Source organism: Girardinichthys multiradiatus, chromosome 8 (genome assembly GCF_021462225.1).
Source record: "Girardinichthys multiradiatus isolate DD_20200921_A chromosome 8, DD_fGirMul_XY1, whole genome shotgun sequence".
Classification (NCBI taxonomy): domain Eukaryota; kingdom Metazoa; phylum Chordata; class Actinopteri; order Cyprinodontiformes; family Goodeidae; genus Girardinichthys; species Girardinichthys multiradiatus.
This window is the reverse complement of record NC_061801.1, coordinates 19,284,072-19,296,889: the sequence shown is the minus strand read 5'-3', so window position 1 is coordinate 19,296,889 and position 12,818 is coordinate 19,284,072. Positions and strand designations below refer to the sequence as shown.

At 38.5% G+C, this 12,818-nt stretch overlaps 1 protein-coding gene across 2 annotated transcripts in view; it reads left to right on the top strand.

Annotated features, from left to right (window-relative positions):
- The first annotated feature begins 4,108 nt into the window (after nt 1-4,108).
- Nucleotides 4,109-12,818, top strand: part of prlra (prolactin receptor a) — a 29,754-nt gene continuing 21,044 nt past the window's right edge. Inside the window, exons 1-2 of one of the 2 annotated variants that reach the window (XM_047372786.1) lie at nt 4,109-4,210; nt 12,182-12,269. In XM_047372786.1, the coding sequence (XP_047228742.1) occupies nt 12,200-12,269 (70 nt within the window). In that variant the 5' untranslated portion in view covers nt 4,109-4,210; nt 12,182-12,199. The remainder of the gene's footprint in view (nt 4,211-12,181; nt 12,270-12,818) is intronic. The other variant, XM_047372787.1, reaches the window with a different exon arrangement.

Here is a 12,818-nt window from a genome sequence, read left to right as displayed (position 1 = left end):
TGCAGAAAACCACATAATAGAAGAAACTTTTAGTATGAAGTCCTTAAAAAATACAACTCAGAATGACATGGTAAACGTTTGGTGTGGTCCTCCCACACAGCCAGATTCAAATCCAGAGAAACAAACAGAACATTCACTGAGTGGAGGGGAAGAGGAATAACAATATATTAATAATTGGTCAATGGGGACTTAGAGATGTAGACAGAACTATTGCTGGAGGGAAATTATTTAATCAACTTATTTACAATAAAACAATGACAAAGATTGTCTCTAAATTATAAAAATAAAAAATAAAAATCTCTACAAAAACGAAATGGAAATAATTCGTTATATGTAAAGTCCGTCCATCCATCCATTTTCTATACCTGCTTCTTCCATACAGGGTCACAGGGGAGCTTTTGCCTATCTCCAGCGGTCTACAGGTGAGAGGTGGACATCTCAGTAATCTGTCATTTTATAAATAGAATTAATTTTGGTGATGCTAACTGTCCTAGAAATGTTTATATTCTGATGTGATGTCTGGCAGTGAGAGAAAAAAAGATTATGTAAAGTTATACTGTGTGTAAACATTTGGTTTCAACTGTATAGTTTGCTTGTCTCGTTTTCAAATCAAATCAGTTCCACAAACACCCGCTAGATGTCACCATGTGGTCACATTCACAGCATAGGCAGACCCTGGTGGACTTATCTGGGAGCTCAAATAGAGTACGGGGCCAAATGCCGATCAAATTCACTTAAAATATATAAATATACTGAGGCGAGAGTGGACCTAAATCATTTACCTCTGACTGATGTTTTTTTTTAAAATTGAGAAACATACCATCTTCCAACCCAAAAATGTTGTGAATATGTGAAAAAACTAAATAAAATCTACGCAGGGGGGACCATTGTGTATTTCTACATCACTGCTCTGGACGGTGAAAACTTGCTATGGAGCATATTAGTAAAGCCGCTGGTGTTCAAATGTTTGCTGACACTCATACGGCAGGCATAGTGAGACTTTTAAATCAATGTCAAGAGCAGATGGCCATATTATGTAACATTATTGTGACTAAGTCGAAGTGAAAATGGGAGGGGGAGGGATTTCCTAGGCCATCCCTGATAGAGAGCCACCAGTTAGTCTGGCTAAAAGCAGATTACTCACAGATAGCAGCATTTATTTAAGATATTGTAATAATATGAATATGGGTGGCTCCTTGTCAATAGATCACCGTTGAGATTATTCAGTCTTAAAGAAAAATCAGACTGTAAGTATTCATTCACAATAAAAGTAGCTGCATGTGCATATAGAGGCCTCTCCTTTTGAAATACGAAGTGAATTTATTCAGTGCTGAAAAACGACAGTATTGCATAAAGAAGTCAAACATCAGCAAGTGCTCTTTCTGTACAGTTGCATCCCTTTTATGTAGACAACGCCTAGCTTAATGCTTTTCCAGTCCATACCACACAATGCATGTTTCCAGAAACTTCTACTCCCCTTCATTGAAAGTCTTTGGCAAGAAAGCACATGTGTGCGTTTGCGTCAGTGCCCGTGAAAATCTCTGGAGGCGTATCTTTCCAGAGGTTGAACACAATGAGCTCTGAGGAAGTTTCATGCGACAGACAATAATCGGATACAAAGATCCCTGAAGGAATCTGTCTCCACATCTCCAGTGCCCTCCAAAGCAGCGTTTGAGTTTCCTTGGAAACAAAATGCAACTTGAAATTGTTTACTTTTGTGTGTAGAGCTGCAGCATGAGGGCACTTCTGTTCACAGAGAAAAGATATATCTCCCATGATGAACGGCTCACCTTTTTTTTTTTTTTGTGCTGAATCACACATAAAGAGACAGGAATAGCTCTTTTAAAATGACCTCCTATTCACACATTTATGCACAAAAATGTGAGCGAGTCAACAACAGGTTGTCTGGATAGATATAAAATACTTGGAGACGAAACTATGTTTATAGCTCTCAGTAAGAGGAACGAGGGAAAAGAATAAAAAGTGATTTATGGCACATCATTCTGATGCTCACGGTGGGTTTTATAATATTTGTTCATACTCAGACCGAGCAAAAGTTACTAAGGTAGCGCCAGTCAGGCACCATGTGTTGCCCTTAGGAGACGTGACTATTATTGTTTTGCAGAGAAAGCCAGGATCTTGCAGCATGAAGACAGCAGCCTTTCTTACAGCCATAATGGGCATAATTACAGCACAGGCAAATTGTCCTGGTTTACCACAGGGGGCCGTTTTAAGAGTGTTTTCCTTGCTGATACCAACATAGACGCCTGCTCCCTGATAGTATGACAGATAGGGGACGTGTTTACATTTTTTAAAGGCTGCAGTGAGCTGACCTTCTTTCCCAAACACACATAGACACCTTTAAAATTCAAATGCTTGTCATTCAACTGGACTTGGTATTTATTTTCTTCAAAGTTATCATAATTCCTTGCAACCTGATTTATATCTGGTAACAACTATCAGTTGTACCTGTGCAACATGGTCGCCAAGTTGCATTCATTTCCTGAAAGCTCACTCTGAGGTTACCCCAAGCCTTTATGTTTTGAGGTCCCTGGATTATGATGACATGTAGATCACAATTACATCAGTTGTCTCACCAAGTAGTCTAGGATGTCAAGTTACCTTAAACAGAACCTAAACTGTGGTTTCACCTTAAAATAAGACCCAAGGAAACAGCACTTTGTTTTGTTTGGAGAGACACATGTAGTCAAGAGTTCCAAAAGGTTCCAAGAGCAAATGTCACGAGGCCCGAGCTTTATCACAGCAACAATGAAAAAACAGATATCACAGAAGAGAAAAATAGAGGTATTTTCTTCATTTCTGTAATGAACAGATTATTACACAATATGTGCAAAATTTGTAGTCAGTTTTAGCTCTGACTCCAAATTTTTACATGATGGAGATCAGGGCGTTGTGATGGCCACTCCAAAAAATTTGACTGTGTTGTCCTTAATCTACTTTTAACTAATTTGGCGATACAAGTAGACTCATTATCCATTTGGCAGACCCATTTATGCCCTAAATTCAACTTCCTGGCTAATGTCTTGAGATGCTGCATCAATATTTCCAGATACTGTTCTGTCCTTCTGATGCAATCTTTTTTCCAAAGATTATAAGTCCCTCCTGCAGCAAAACACCCTCAGTACATGATGCTGCCACCACTGAACTTCCCTCAGCCTTGCTAATTTTCCCTGTTTCCTCCAAAGGCAACAAGGGACAAACAGATCAATTTAGTTTCATTAGACCCTGGGGCATGTTTCAAAAATGAAGGTTTTTGTTCCTGACTTTATTTGCGAGCTGTAATCTGTTGTTTTTAAGTTATCTTTGGAGTAACTGGTTCCTTCTCACTGAGTTGCCTTTTGGGCCATGTTGATTCACTCAGCCAGCACCTTCACATGGTCTTTTGCTTTTGTTCTGGGGTTGATGCACACATTTTGCACCAAAACCTCTGGCACACAGAACCTCTCTCCCTTCTGAACTGTATGATTGCTGGACATTCCCGCAGTTTATGCTTGCATGTTATTGTTTGACCAGGTGAAAGTGGCACCTTCAGGCATCTGAAAATGACTCCCAATAATGGATCAGACTTGTGGAGGTGTGCAATTCCCTTCCTGATTTCTTGGCTGATTTACTTAGATTTGTTTCCTATGATGACACACGTGTAAGCTATGAGTTTAAGATGTTATCTTTAAACACAGTACATCCACAGGTGTGCCTCTTCAAATGTTGTAAATTAATATGAAGGTTTCATTGCAATGGCATCATCATTTTTGCCTTTTTGAAATTGTTTAAAGTTATAGTAATCTTATTTTATTTACATGTGTCACTGTAAGGGGAAAAATCTCTCGATTATCCTTTCATTAAGCAAATAGAAATAATTTCGGTAATCCTAACTGGCCGCAAATAGGAAAGGTTTACTCTGATTTTTGTTATTGGTATCAAATGTAGATTTTCAGAAAACGTCATCTCTAGTTATTTCTAAACTGACAGAACTTGCTCATCGAGTCTCCGATCTCACATCTGCGGCAACCTGAACCGTGGGCGGGCTCTGCGCTGGAGGCTGGGCTCACCAGAACCATCCCCGCCCTCCTCTGGATCAACGGGGCGCGGACAGAATGAGTCGCACTTCCAAGGGATACGGGCAAAAGTTGGTCGGTCGTCTCAGGAGTCACTTCGGCGAGGGAGACGCTGATACACCTGTCAGCTGCGGGTAAACTCTATTTTCTTACATATTTTTGTAATCATTATGAGACTGTTAGGAGGGAATATTAAAATATCTCCAGTCTCATGAGTCTCAATCAAAAAAAAAAAAATATATATGAATGTGATTGTCACTTTGTTTGTACTTGGCGTGCAGAATGAAGATGCAGAGGTGCCTGCAGTGTTTTTATTCTCGTCATTCTTTAATGACTTTAGTCAGGTTAGGAAGATGCGGAGAAGGTTATCAACCTTTATAGGACTAGGTTGATCATCTCACTACTGGATTACGCTGTTAGTTGACTGCAGCTTACTGACTCTTTCCTTTAAGTCAGACACGGAGGCTTGAATTAACTTCAGCGTTGCTTATTGTTGGTTTAATGGCCAGGATGTTCAGAATGCAAAGGCTTTAAAATATTTAAAGGAGTACATATTTAACAATTTATGTGCAAACTTCATCAATAGAGATTAATCTTGTGCTAATTTGATTCCAAACTAAGTCTAAATACTGTCTGTGAAAGGTCAATAAGGACCCAGCCCCTTTTAAATGACATATATTGGATTTTTGGCTGTAAATGAACCTTCAAGCTATTGTTCACAATGTAAAGAGTGCAGTGGACAGTGGATGGTGTAAAGTTTTGTAGTGACACACATTGATTGGCACCACAGTAAGCAATGATTTCACGGCCTCACCATTAAAGCGCTTGCTGTTTTGTTTATAGAAGTGTCAAAAGGTGACCTGACCTCAGTTTTTTCGCTTCAACAGCCAATAAATATTCATTGTTGTTCCTCCCACTGGATGCTCAACAGCACTCTGGACTGATGGGAGCTGGGATGTCTGCTCGCCCACAATCCCAGCAGATTCGCCTTTATCAGATGCATGTTCAGTAATTGGAGATTTATGTAGATTTGTGTTCTTGTGCATGCTCCCAACGATAGATAAGGCAACATAAACATCAGGCCAGAGTGTCCCCCTCAGAAAACAGCTGAACTAATATTGCTTCTTTCTCAAACATAGTTGCCAGACTAGAAGTGGTCCATAAATTTAGCTGCCGCTCTTATCTCGCAAACGTATGTCTTGACTTCGGTCTGACGGAAGATAAGTGGGATCATTAAGGCTGCAGCAAGGCAAGGGTGTGTTTGCTGTCCTTGAAGCTGTTTTTTCCATGTTGAGTCCATCAGACGTAGGTTAGGTTGGGCAAGAAAAGTTAGCAAATTAAATTCCACAGACAACACATTCACAAGCAGGGACAACCCTATATGTTTTAACTATATTTAAAGTTTTCTGGGCCTAAAATGTACTTGCAGTTCAGGTATTGTGCATTCAGTGTCTGTACTAAAACAATCTTCCCTAAAGTATATGTATTTTATTCAGCAAAATATTGTAACTGCGTCTACCAGAATATATAATTGAGCAGTATACTTGCATCGTTAATTATTTTCACTACAGATGTACCAGTTTTCTCTCTTCTCTGCCTATACATTACATTTGTCAAATCTAAAAACTGTTGCTAATATTGGTCTATAAATATATCAACAACCAGAATGTACTTTGATGCACATTTTGTTTATTTCTGTAAACATCTTATTAAGGGTTGGCACATGTGTCAAAAGGTGCTTTAAGCTCTGAGTGTCCTGTTTGATATAAAAATACGTCCTCCATCAAAAAAACATTAAGGTGTTTTTTTCTTCTTTAAGGGTATTGATTAATCTTTATTTTATTTGCACATTTTCTGTCCACTCAAATTGATAAAACGAATTTTGAACTTAAATTTGAACATTATATCTATCAGAATTATTTAAAGTAAAATCCACAGCACACCCTACAGTCTGTGAGGTTAATATAGAGCAGCAACCAACCAGCCATGTACAGATTAAATCTTAACTAAACGTTTCACTAAACTCATAATATATCATAGCCTATGGTTTAGTTGGTCCAGTTTGCTTGTACCTGAAACCTCTTCACACCTTTTGATTCTGCTTGCTGTTGTTTCCTAACCCTGGCTACCCGTATGAAGGGGGGAAAATAGTTCCTAGAAATCTGTTGGTGCTGCTGTTCAAACCGGTTTTTTTACAATACCGGGAAGTGTTAAGTTAGTTCCAGTCTGAGCAGGGTTTCAGGTCAAGCTTATGATATGAGAGAGGTTTCAGCCATTTCTAGTGTCTGTTATTCCTTCTGCCAAACTGCCAGCATGTGGCCAGAATCACAATACGCATTTTACCGTGAATTCACTCATAAAGGGTTAAAAAGTCGAGGAGCTGTTGCCATAACGAACGACGTTTCAGTCACGCCAAACCTGCTGGACCACATCATCTTTATTCTTTCTGTGTGTATATAGTATTTCAAGTACCAGGAAATTCAGAGGCTGTTTTTCCAGCTTTTAAAGAAAGTGTTACCAAGAACGCAAATGGTCTCTTTAGCTTTTTTTCAATCACACTAAACACAAGTTAATATAAAACTGAAATACATAAATGTGCCGTAAATCATTCAGGATATATTGTGCACTCCTCCAGTTGTACTTTTAATCTTTTGGAAATGAGAAACAGGTTCTCGGAAACAGGAATGCTGTAAACTCAGCTGTGTCGATCAGCCCTCCGCAGAATGCCTCGACTTTTCATGAGAGGGGAACTTTATGTACGCGTGATCCGTACAAAGGTGTTCTATTTAACTGTGCGTCTGCCACCCAGTGACACCTCTCTCTGCTCACAGTTGCCCTCAGCATGCCATTTGATACATCCTCTTCTCACCTTCTGAAATGGAGAGGACAGAGAAGGACACAGCTCATGAATAATTCATTTAAAATCTTAACTCAGGTGTTAGTATTCTGGGTTGTGTCTTTTGTTAGCCATGCGAACAATTAACATGTGTGTGATCATTAATCTTACTGTTTTCTGCACATCTTAAAACACATACGTGCCTATTTATTAGGCAGAAAGCAGATATGATATACATTTAATTTTAAAGAACATTTTCGCACATCATTCAGTTTTGCCTAGTAATCTAATTCCATTAACATGCTATATAGACATATATGAAAGTGCACTTTCATGTTGCATCACAGGTTGAATGTTGCTTAGGTATAAATTTCTCATGTGTACTATGTTAATTCTCAGCAGAGATGATGTGTTTCAGGATGCAATTTAATGCTAAGAAGCAGAAGGCAAGTAAGGGGAAAAAATAAAGCTTTTTAGCAAGGCAAAATTAAAGGTGTTTCACGTAAGAACTTCGGGCACGAATCCAAAACTTATTCAAACAAAACAGGAGATCGATTATAACTGAAAATTCAGAAGGTACATACTTTCCTTAAAAAAAGTATTTCTTCTGTTTTTGCTTTTTGACACAGTCAAATGTTTCAGGTCATCAAATATATTTTAACATCAGACAAATATAAGCTGGGTAAATACAAAAAGATGTTTTAGATTTATGATTAATTTATTTATTTAGGAGAAAAAAGCTATCCAAAGCAATCTGACCCTGTGTGGAAAAGTAAACTCCTTGTTACATCATTAATTAACTCTGATAACCACACTCGCGCCTGATTACTGCCAGACCCATAGAATCAAAAAATCATGTTAGATAGACATCTCTGACAATATCTCAAAAAGAAACACATCATGACCTGACCTAAGGGAACAAGGGATACAAAGTCAGTCAATCTGTCTTGAAATTATTACAAAGCAATTTCTAAGGGTTTGGGACTCCAGTGACTCACAGTGAGAGCCATTAACCCACTAATGGAGAAAACATGGAACAGGGGTGAACCTTCTTAAGAGTGACTGGAATACCAAGATTTCTCAAAGAATGCATAAATGGCTCATCCAGGAGGACACAAAAGAACCCAGAACATTTTCAGCACTGTGGGCCTCACTTGCCTCAGTTAAGAAATGTGTTTTTGTTATTCGACAACAAGAAAGATTCCAGGGAAAAATGGCATCCGTGGGATAGTTCCAAGGTGAAAACCACTGCTGACCAAAAAGAACACAAAGGCCCAAACTACATTTTCCAGAACACACCTTGATAATACCTAAGACTTTTGCGAAAATATTATGTAAACTTACAAGACAAAAATGAAACTTTGTGGAAGGTGGGTGTCTAGTTGCACCCAGGATAAAACTCACACAGGATTTCAGAAGACGATCGACATTCTGACAATCAAACATGGTGGTGGTAGTGTGATGGTCTGGGGCTGCTTTGGGACCTGGACTCACTTTAATTGATGGAACCATGAATTCTACTTTCTAGCAGAAAATCCTGAAGGCTGCCATCAGTTTGTGACATTAAGAGCAAAAGCACTTGGGTTTTGCCGCAGGACGATAATCCAAAATATACCAGGATGTTTGGCTCTAAATGGCTAAATGATAGATAAATTAAGGATCTAGAGTGTCCTAGTCAAGATCTGGATTTAATTGATTGATATGCTGTGACGTGACTTGAAAGTTGCTGTTAATGCTCGAAAACCCACCGATGTGGCTGAATTATTACAATTCCGCAAAGATGAGTGGCTCAAAATTCATTCACAAAGGTGCCAAAAAATCATTTCCTGTGACCGCAAACGTTTGATGGCACTAGGCATGATATTAGTTTTAGGGGGCTTTTTCAGATAGGGCCAGTTTGTTTTTTTTTCTATAAAAATGAAATAATTAAAAAACTATATTTTGATTTTAAACAGGTTATCTTTGTCTGATAATAAAATCGTTTTGATTATGTGAAAATTAAGTGTGACAATAAGGCAAAAACAACAGGAATATGAAAGGGGGTAAATACCCTTTTCGTGGCATTGTATACACTGAGGATAGTTGTTGCGAAAGGCTCAACTGGGGTGCGAATTGGCAACAAACAGGTGTACCAAGAGAGCAAAAAGCAAGACAAAAAGTGGTTGAGAAGTGGCTGAAGAAGTAACACATGAAAACTGCACCACCGTAACATGTAAACTGCCCAGCATCATTAGTTTAGGGGAAAAGCTTTGCTGTAATGGCCAGCAGCTTATGGCCCACAGTCTCAGCTACTGGTTACGTAAGAAGGCTATATGTAGCAGGAGGCTAATCCTGTGCCTTGATCTTAATGCCAATTATCCGATCATGGTGACGTTCCTAAAATTAAGGCACCATAAACATGAGCTGGATATGGTTTATGTCCTAAGGTTCTTAAAGTGTGATAGGATCGAAGCAAGGTGTCTTCAGAATTAATGTATAAATAGAAAGGTTTCAAATATGTGTTGAGAAACACTTTGGCTATTACACAAGTAAGGCTTAACTGGTGTTTTGGCAGAAACTATGTGACAACACATGCCCAGGCAGCTACAACCTTGAGTAGTGCTGCGGCGCATTATTAATGTAGAATTTACCTGGAGGCATACATAGCGCTGTGAGTTGCAGCCAATGAGTTACTGGCATAGATTCAGATCAGTCAGAGAGGGTCACAGCATGTTGAAAATCACCTATTTCACCCCACAAGCTGTTTACATTCCAGCGGTGGAAAGAAGTAGTTATTTTATTACTATTTGTAAGAGCCATCGATATTTATGCATAGCAATAAAGTAAAACAAATGCCGGATCTTACCAAAGCATTCATACCTCTAAGACTTATTCACATTCCGTCACATTATGACCACAAACTTGAATGTAATTTATGAGGATTTTATGTCAGAGCTGCATGTGTGTAGTCAGCCCCCTTTACACTGACACCTCTAAAAAACATCAATCAATCAATCAATCAATCAATCAATCAATCAATCAATCAATCAATCAATCAATCAATCAATCAATCAATCAACCAACCAATCAATCAATCAATCTTTTTTTCAAAAAGAGTTTGCTGCAACCTTAAGCCAACCTAAAGACCAAACAGGTCAGAAGTAAGGTTGTGGAGAAATTTAAAGCAGGGTTAGTTTAGAAAACATGATCCAGAGTTTTGAACATCTCAGAAAGCATTGTTCCACCCATCATCTAAACAGAGTCTGCAAACTGCAGACCTACCAAGACATGGTTATGTTAACTGACAGGCTAGGCAAGGAGAGCAGTAAACAAAGCAGTTACTGGTAATTCTGGAAGAGGAGCAGGGATTCAGTTGGGACAGTTTGTTGAAAGGACAACTAGTAGTCATCACTCTAAAGATCTACCCTTTATGGCTGAGTGGCAAGAAAAAAAACAGTTTAAAGAAAGCCACAAAAAGTCCTGAGGCCAAAAATTTACTTTCTGGTAAGTAACGCAACTTTTCAGCAGGACTAAATATTCACCCGGAGCTACAAGGGAATGTCTTAGATCAAAGCATATTAATGTACCAAAAGAGCCCAGTCAAAGACCAGACTGAATCCAAATGAGTCTGTGGCAAAACCTGAAAATTGACATTTCACGTAACCTGATTAAGTTTGAGGTATTTTATGAAGAAGAATGGGCAAAAATTTCAGTCTCTAGATATGCAAGGCTTTTAGAGACAAATTGGTTTCTAGCTATTTTATTTATGTAAAAATGGATTGTTGTAGAAAGTTTTGACATTTAATGTGGGAATCTAAGTAGTGGAAATGGTACTAATTTAGTGATACATGTTTTTTATGCTCCGTGTGTAAAATAAAAGAAAATAATAGTTGAGTTGAAGAATAAAAGAAAAGAAAACAAACAGCTGGAGAAAAAGCCCCAACTGAAATGTGTATGTACTCCAACCCTGACGTTCAGGGTTAGAGTACACGGCACTGCATCGGAATGCTTTGGAAAGCCGCTGGCACTCCTACATTTAAATGTTGTACCTTTATGTTGTCAGCGTGATCATTAGTTGTGTTTTAGAGTGTGTGTGTTGAAAAGCATGAAAGGAAAGGAAGCTTTTTTTCCACATTCTGTCTTGCCGCCTTGAACCGTGAAAACAGGCAGTGCGCTCAGTTGAAAATAGCCAACCCAAAATAACATTAATTACACACAAATGAATGTTTTTTTCATCAAGGAGAATGTTTTTTTTTAGAGATAGGAACCGTCAGTCACTTTAATCAAAATTAAAGCAAGAGGATAGTTGCTGTTATTGCTTTGTAAAGAACAAGTAATTAAGAAGATGACGGATGGAAATCACTGAAAAATTCCTGAAAGATGATTTTGTTTTACATTGTGTCTGCATAAAAACCCATAGCACTAAAACAAAAGTTACTTTGCAAATGTTCGCAACAGACAATAGAAATTCTATGTGTTCTCTACGGGAACGCTGCACAGAAGCTGCTCGGCATTTAATTCTAGTTTTAGGCAACAGCACATGAGGGCAATTCCAACTTTTTCCATGTGTTCTCTGTTCCTATAGTCTTCCATTCCCCCTCCTTTTATCGGTCATTTTAGGAATGAACACTTGCAAACACAGAGTGAAGACATCTGTCCATAGCTAGTCAAATGCGGGAAGTCTAGACTGTTGCAGGCAGTGGCAAGCCAGGCTCCTGCTGTTGTGGAGTTCCAACTCAGGTTATGCAATCAGTTACGCTGCATGTACCAGCTGGTAGAGGTAGTCAGAAACTGAGAGAATGCGTGTGTGTGTGGTGTTTGTGTGTGTGTGTGTTTTAAATCCTTAGTTAAACAGAATGCAATCTCTTTGGAAGACCTGTTTTTCCCTCATTTGCTTTTCTTTATTCAGTTTTTCTCCTCGGTGCCCTCTGTAAGTCAGGTTAAATGTTAACTGCTCTTAATCGCTGCACAAATGTTTTTTTTTTTGTAAATGTTTGACATTTTACCTCTGTTGTAAAGTATCAAATATTTGATGTTTTCTCATCTGTAATAATTAGTGTTAACCTGTGCCATTTCTTTTCATGTGTTTTTTGTTCCTTTGGGTAATGTTATCACTGCATGCTGGGCACTGCTGTCAGTCAGAATGTGCAGGCAGCCTACGCCTATGCTGCAAACAGCATTTTTTTCCCGTGCCATCACGTTATGGGTCAAGTGATTGGTCAAGTGCCCGTATCAGCCACTTTGCCATGCTCACCTGTCTTTGTTTGTGTTTTTTTGCTCCATCCCACAGCAGAGGCTTTGTGGTGCCATGATGAAGAAAGTTGGGGGAGTTCTACTGTGGCTGCTACTATTATTTATCCAGCTTGCAGAAGGAAAGCGTAAGTTTGCCCTTGGTTTTGCACTTAGTTTAGCCCTGTCCTCTAATAAAATTAGACATCTCCTATAGATCCAGTATTGTTAAAAAATATAAACCAATTCTGACCTGATCAGAATCTTCTTTTCCCAGTTTAAGAAGTCATATTCACAACAATGAAATTAAATGATCTTTTGTGGCTATTATTTTTTCCAAAGCATGGTAATCAAATTGATTTTCCAGCGTGTAATGCATCCGCATTCATCTGCTCCTACACTGCTACATGTGGAAGGAAATAATGACCCTAATGTACCAGCTCATTAGTTAAATCTGATTGGCACTCTATATCTAAACATAATACCCCCATGCTTTCAGGGTGTTTATGTTGTTTGTGTATACAACAGAAAGGGCATACCTGTTCTTGTCTTCTTTTTCTGTTTTATTTTGTTTAGTTTATTTATATATTTCATTGCAACTGTCATCTTACGGCACTTTACAAGAAAAACAGATCCAATCCAGAAATATATTATCAGATCGATCCAATATAATCTGGTCTCATAGACTGCTTTTAATT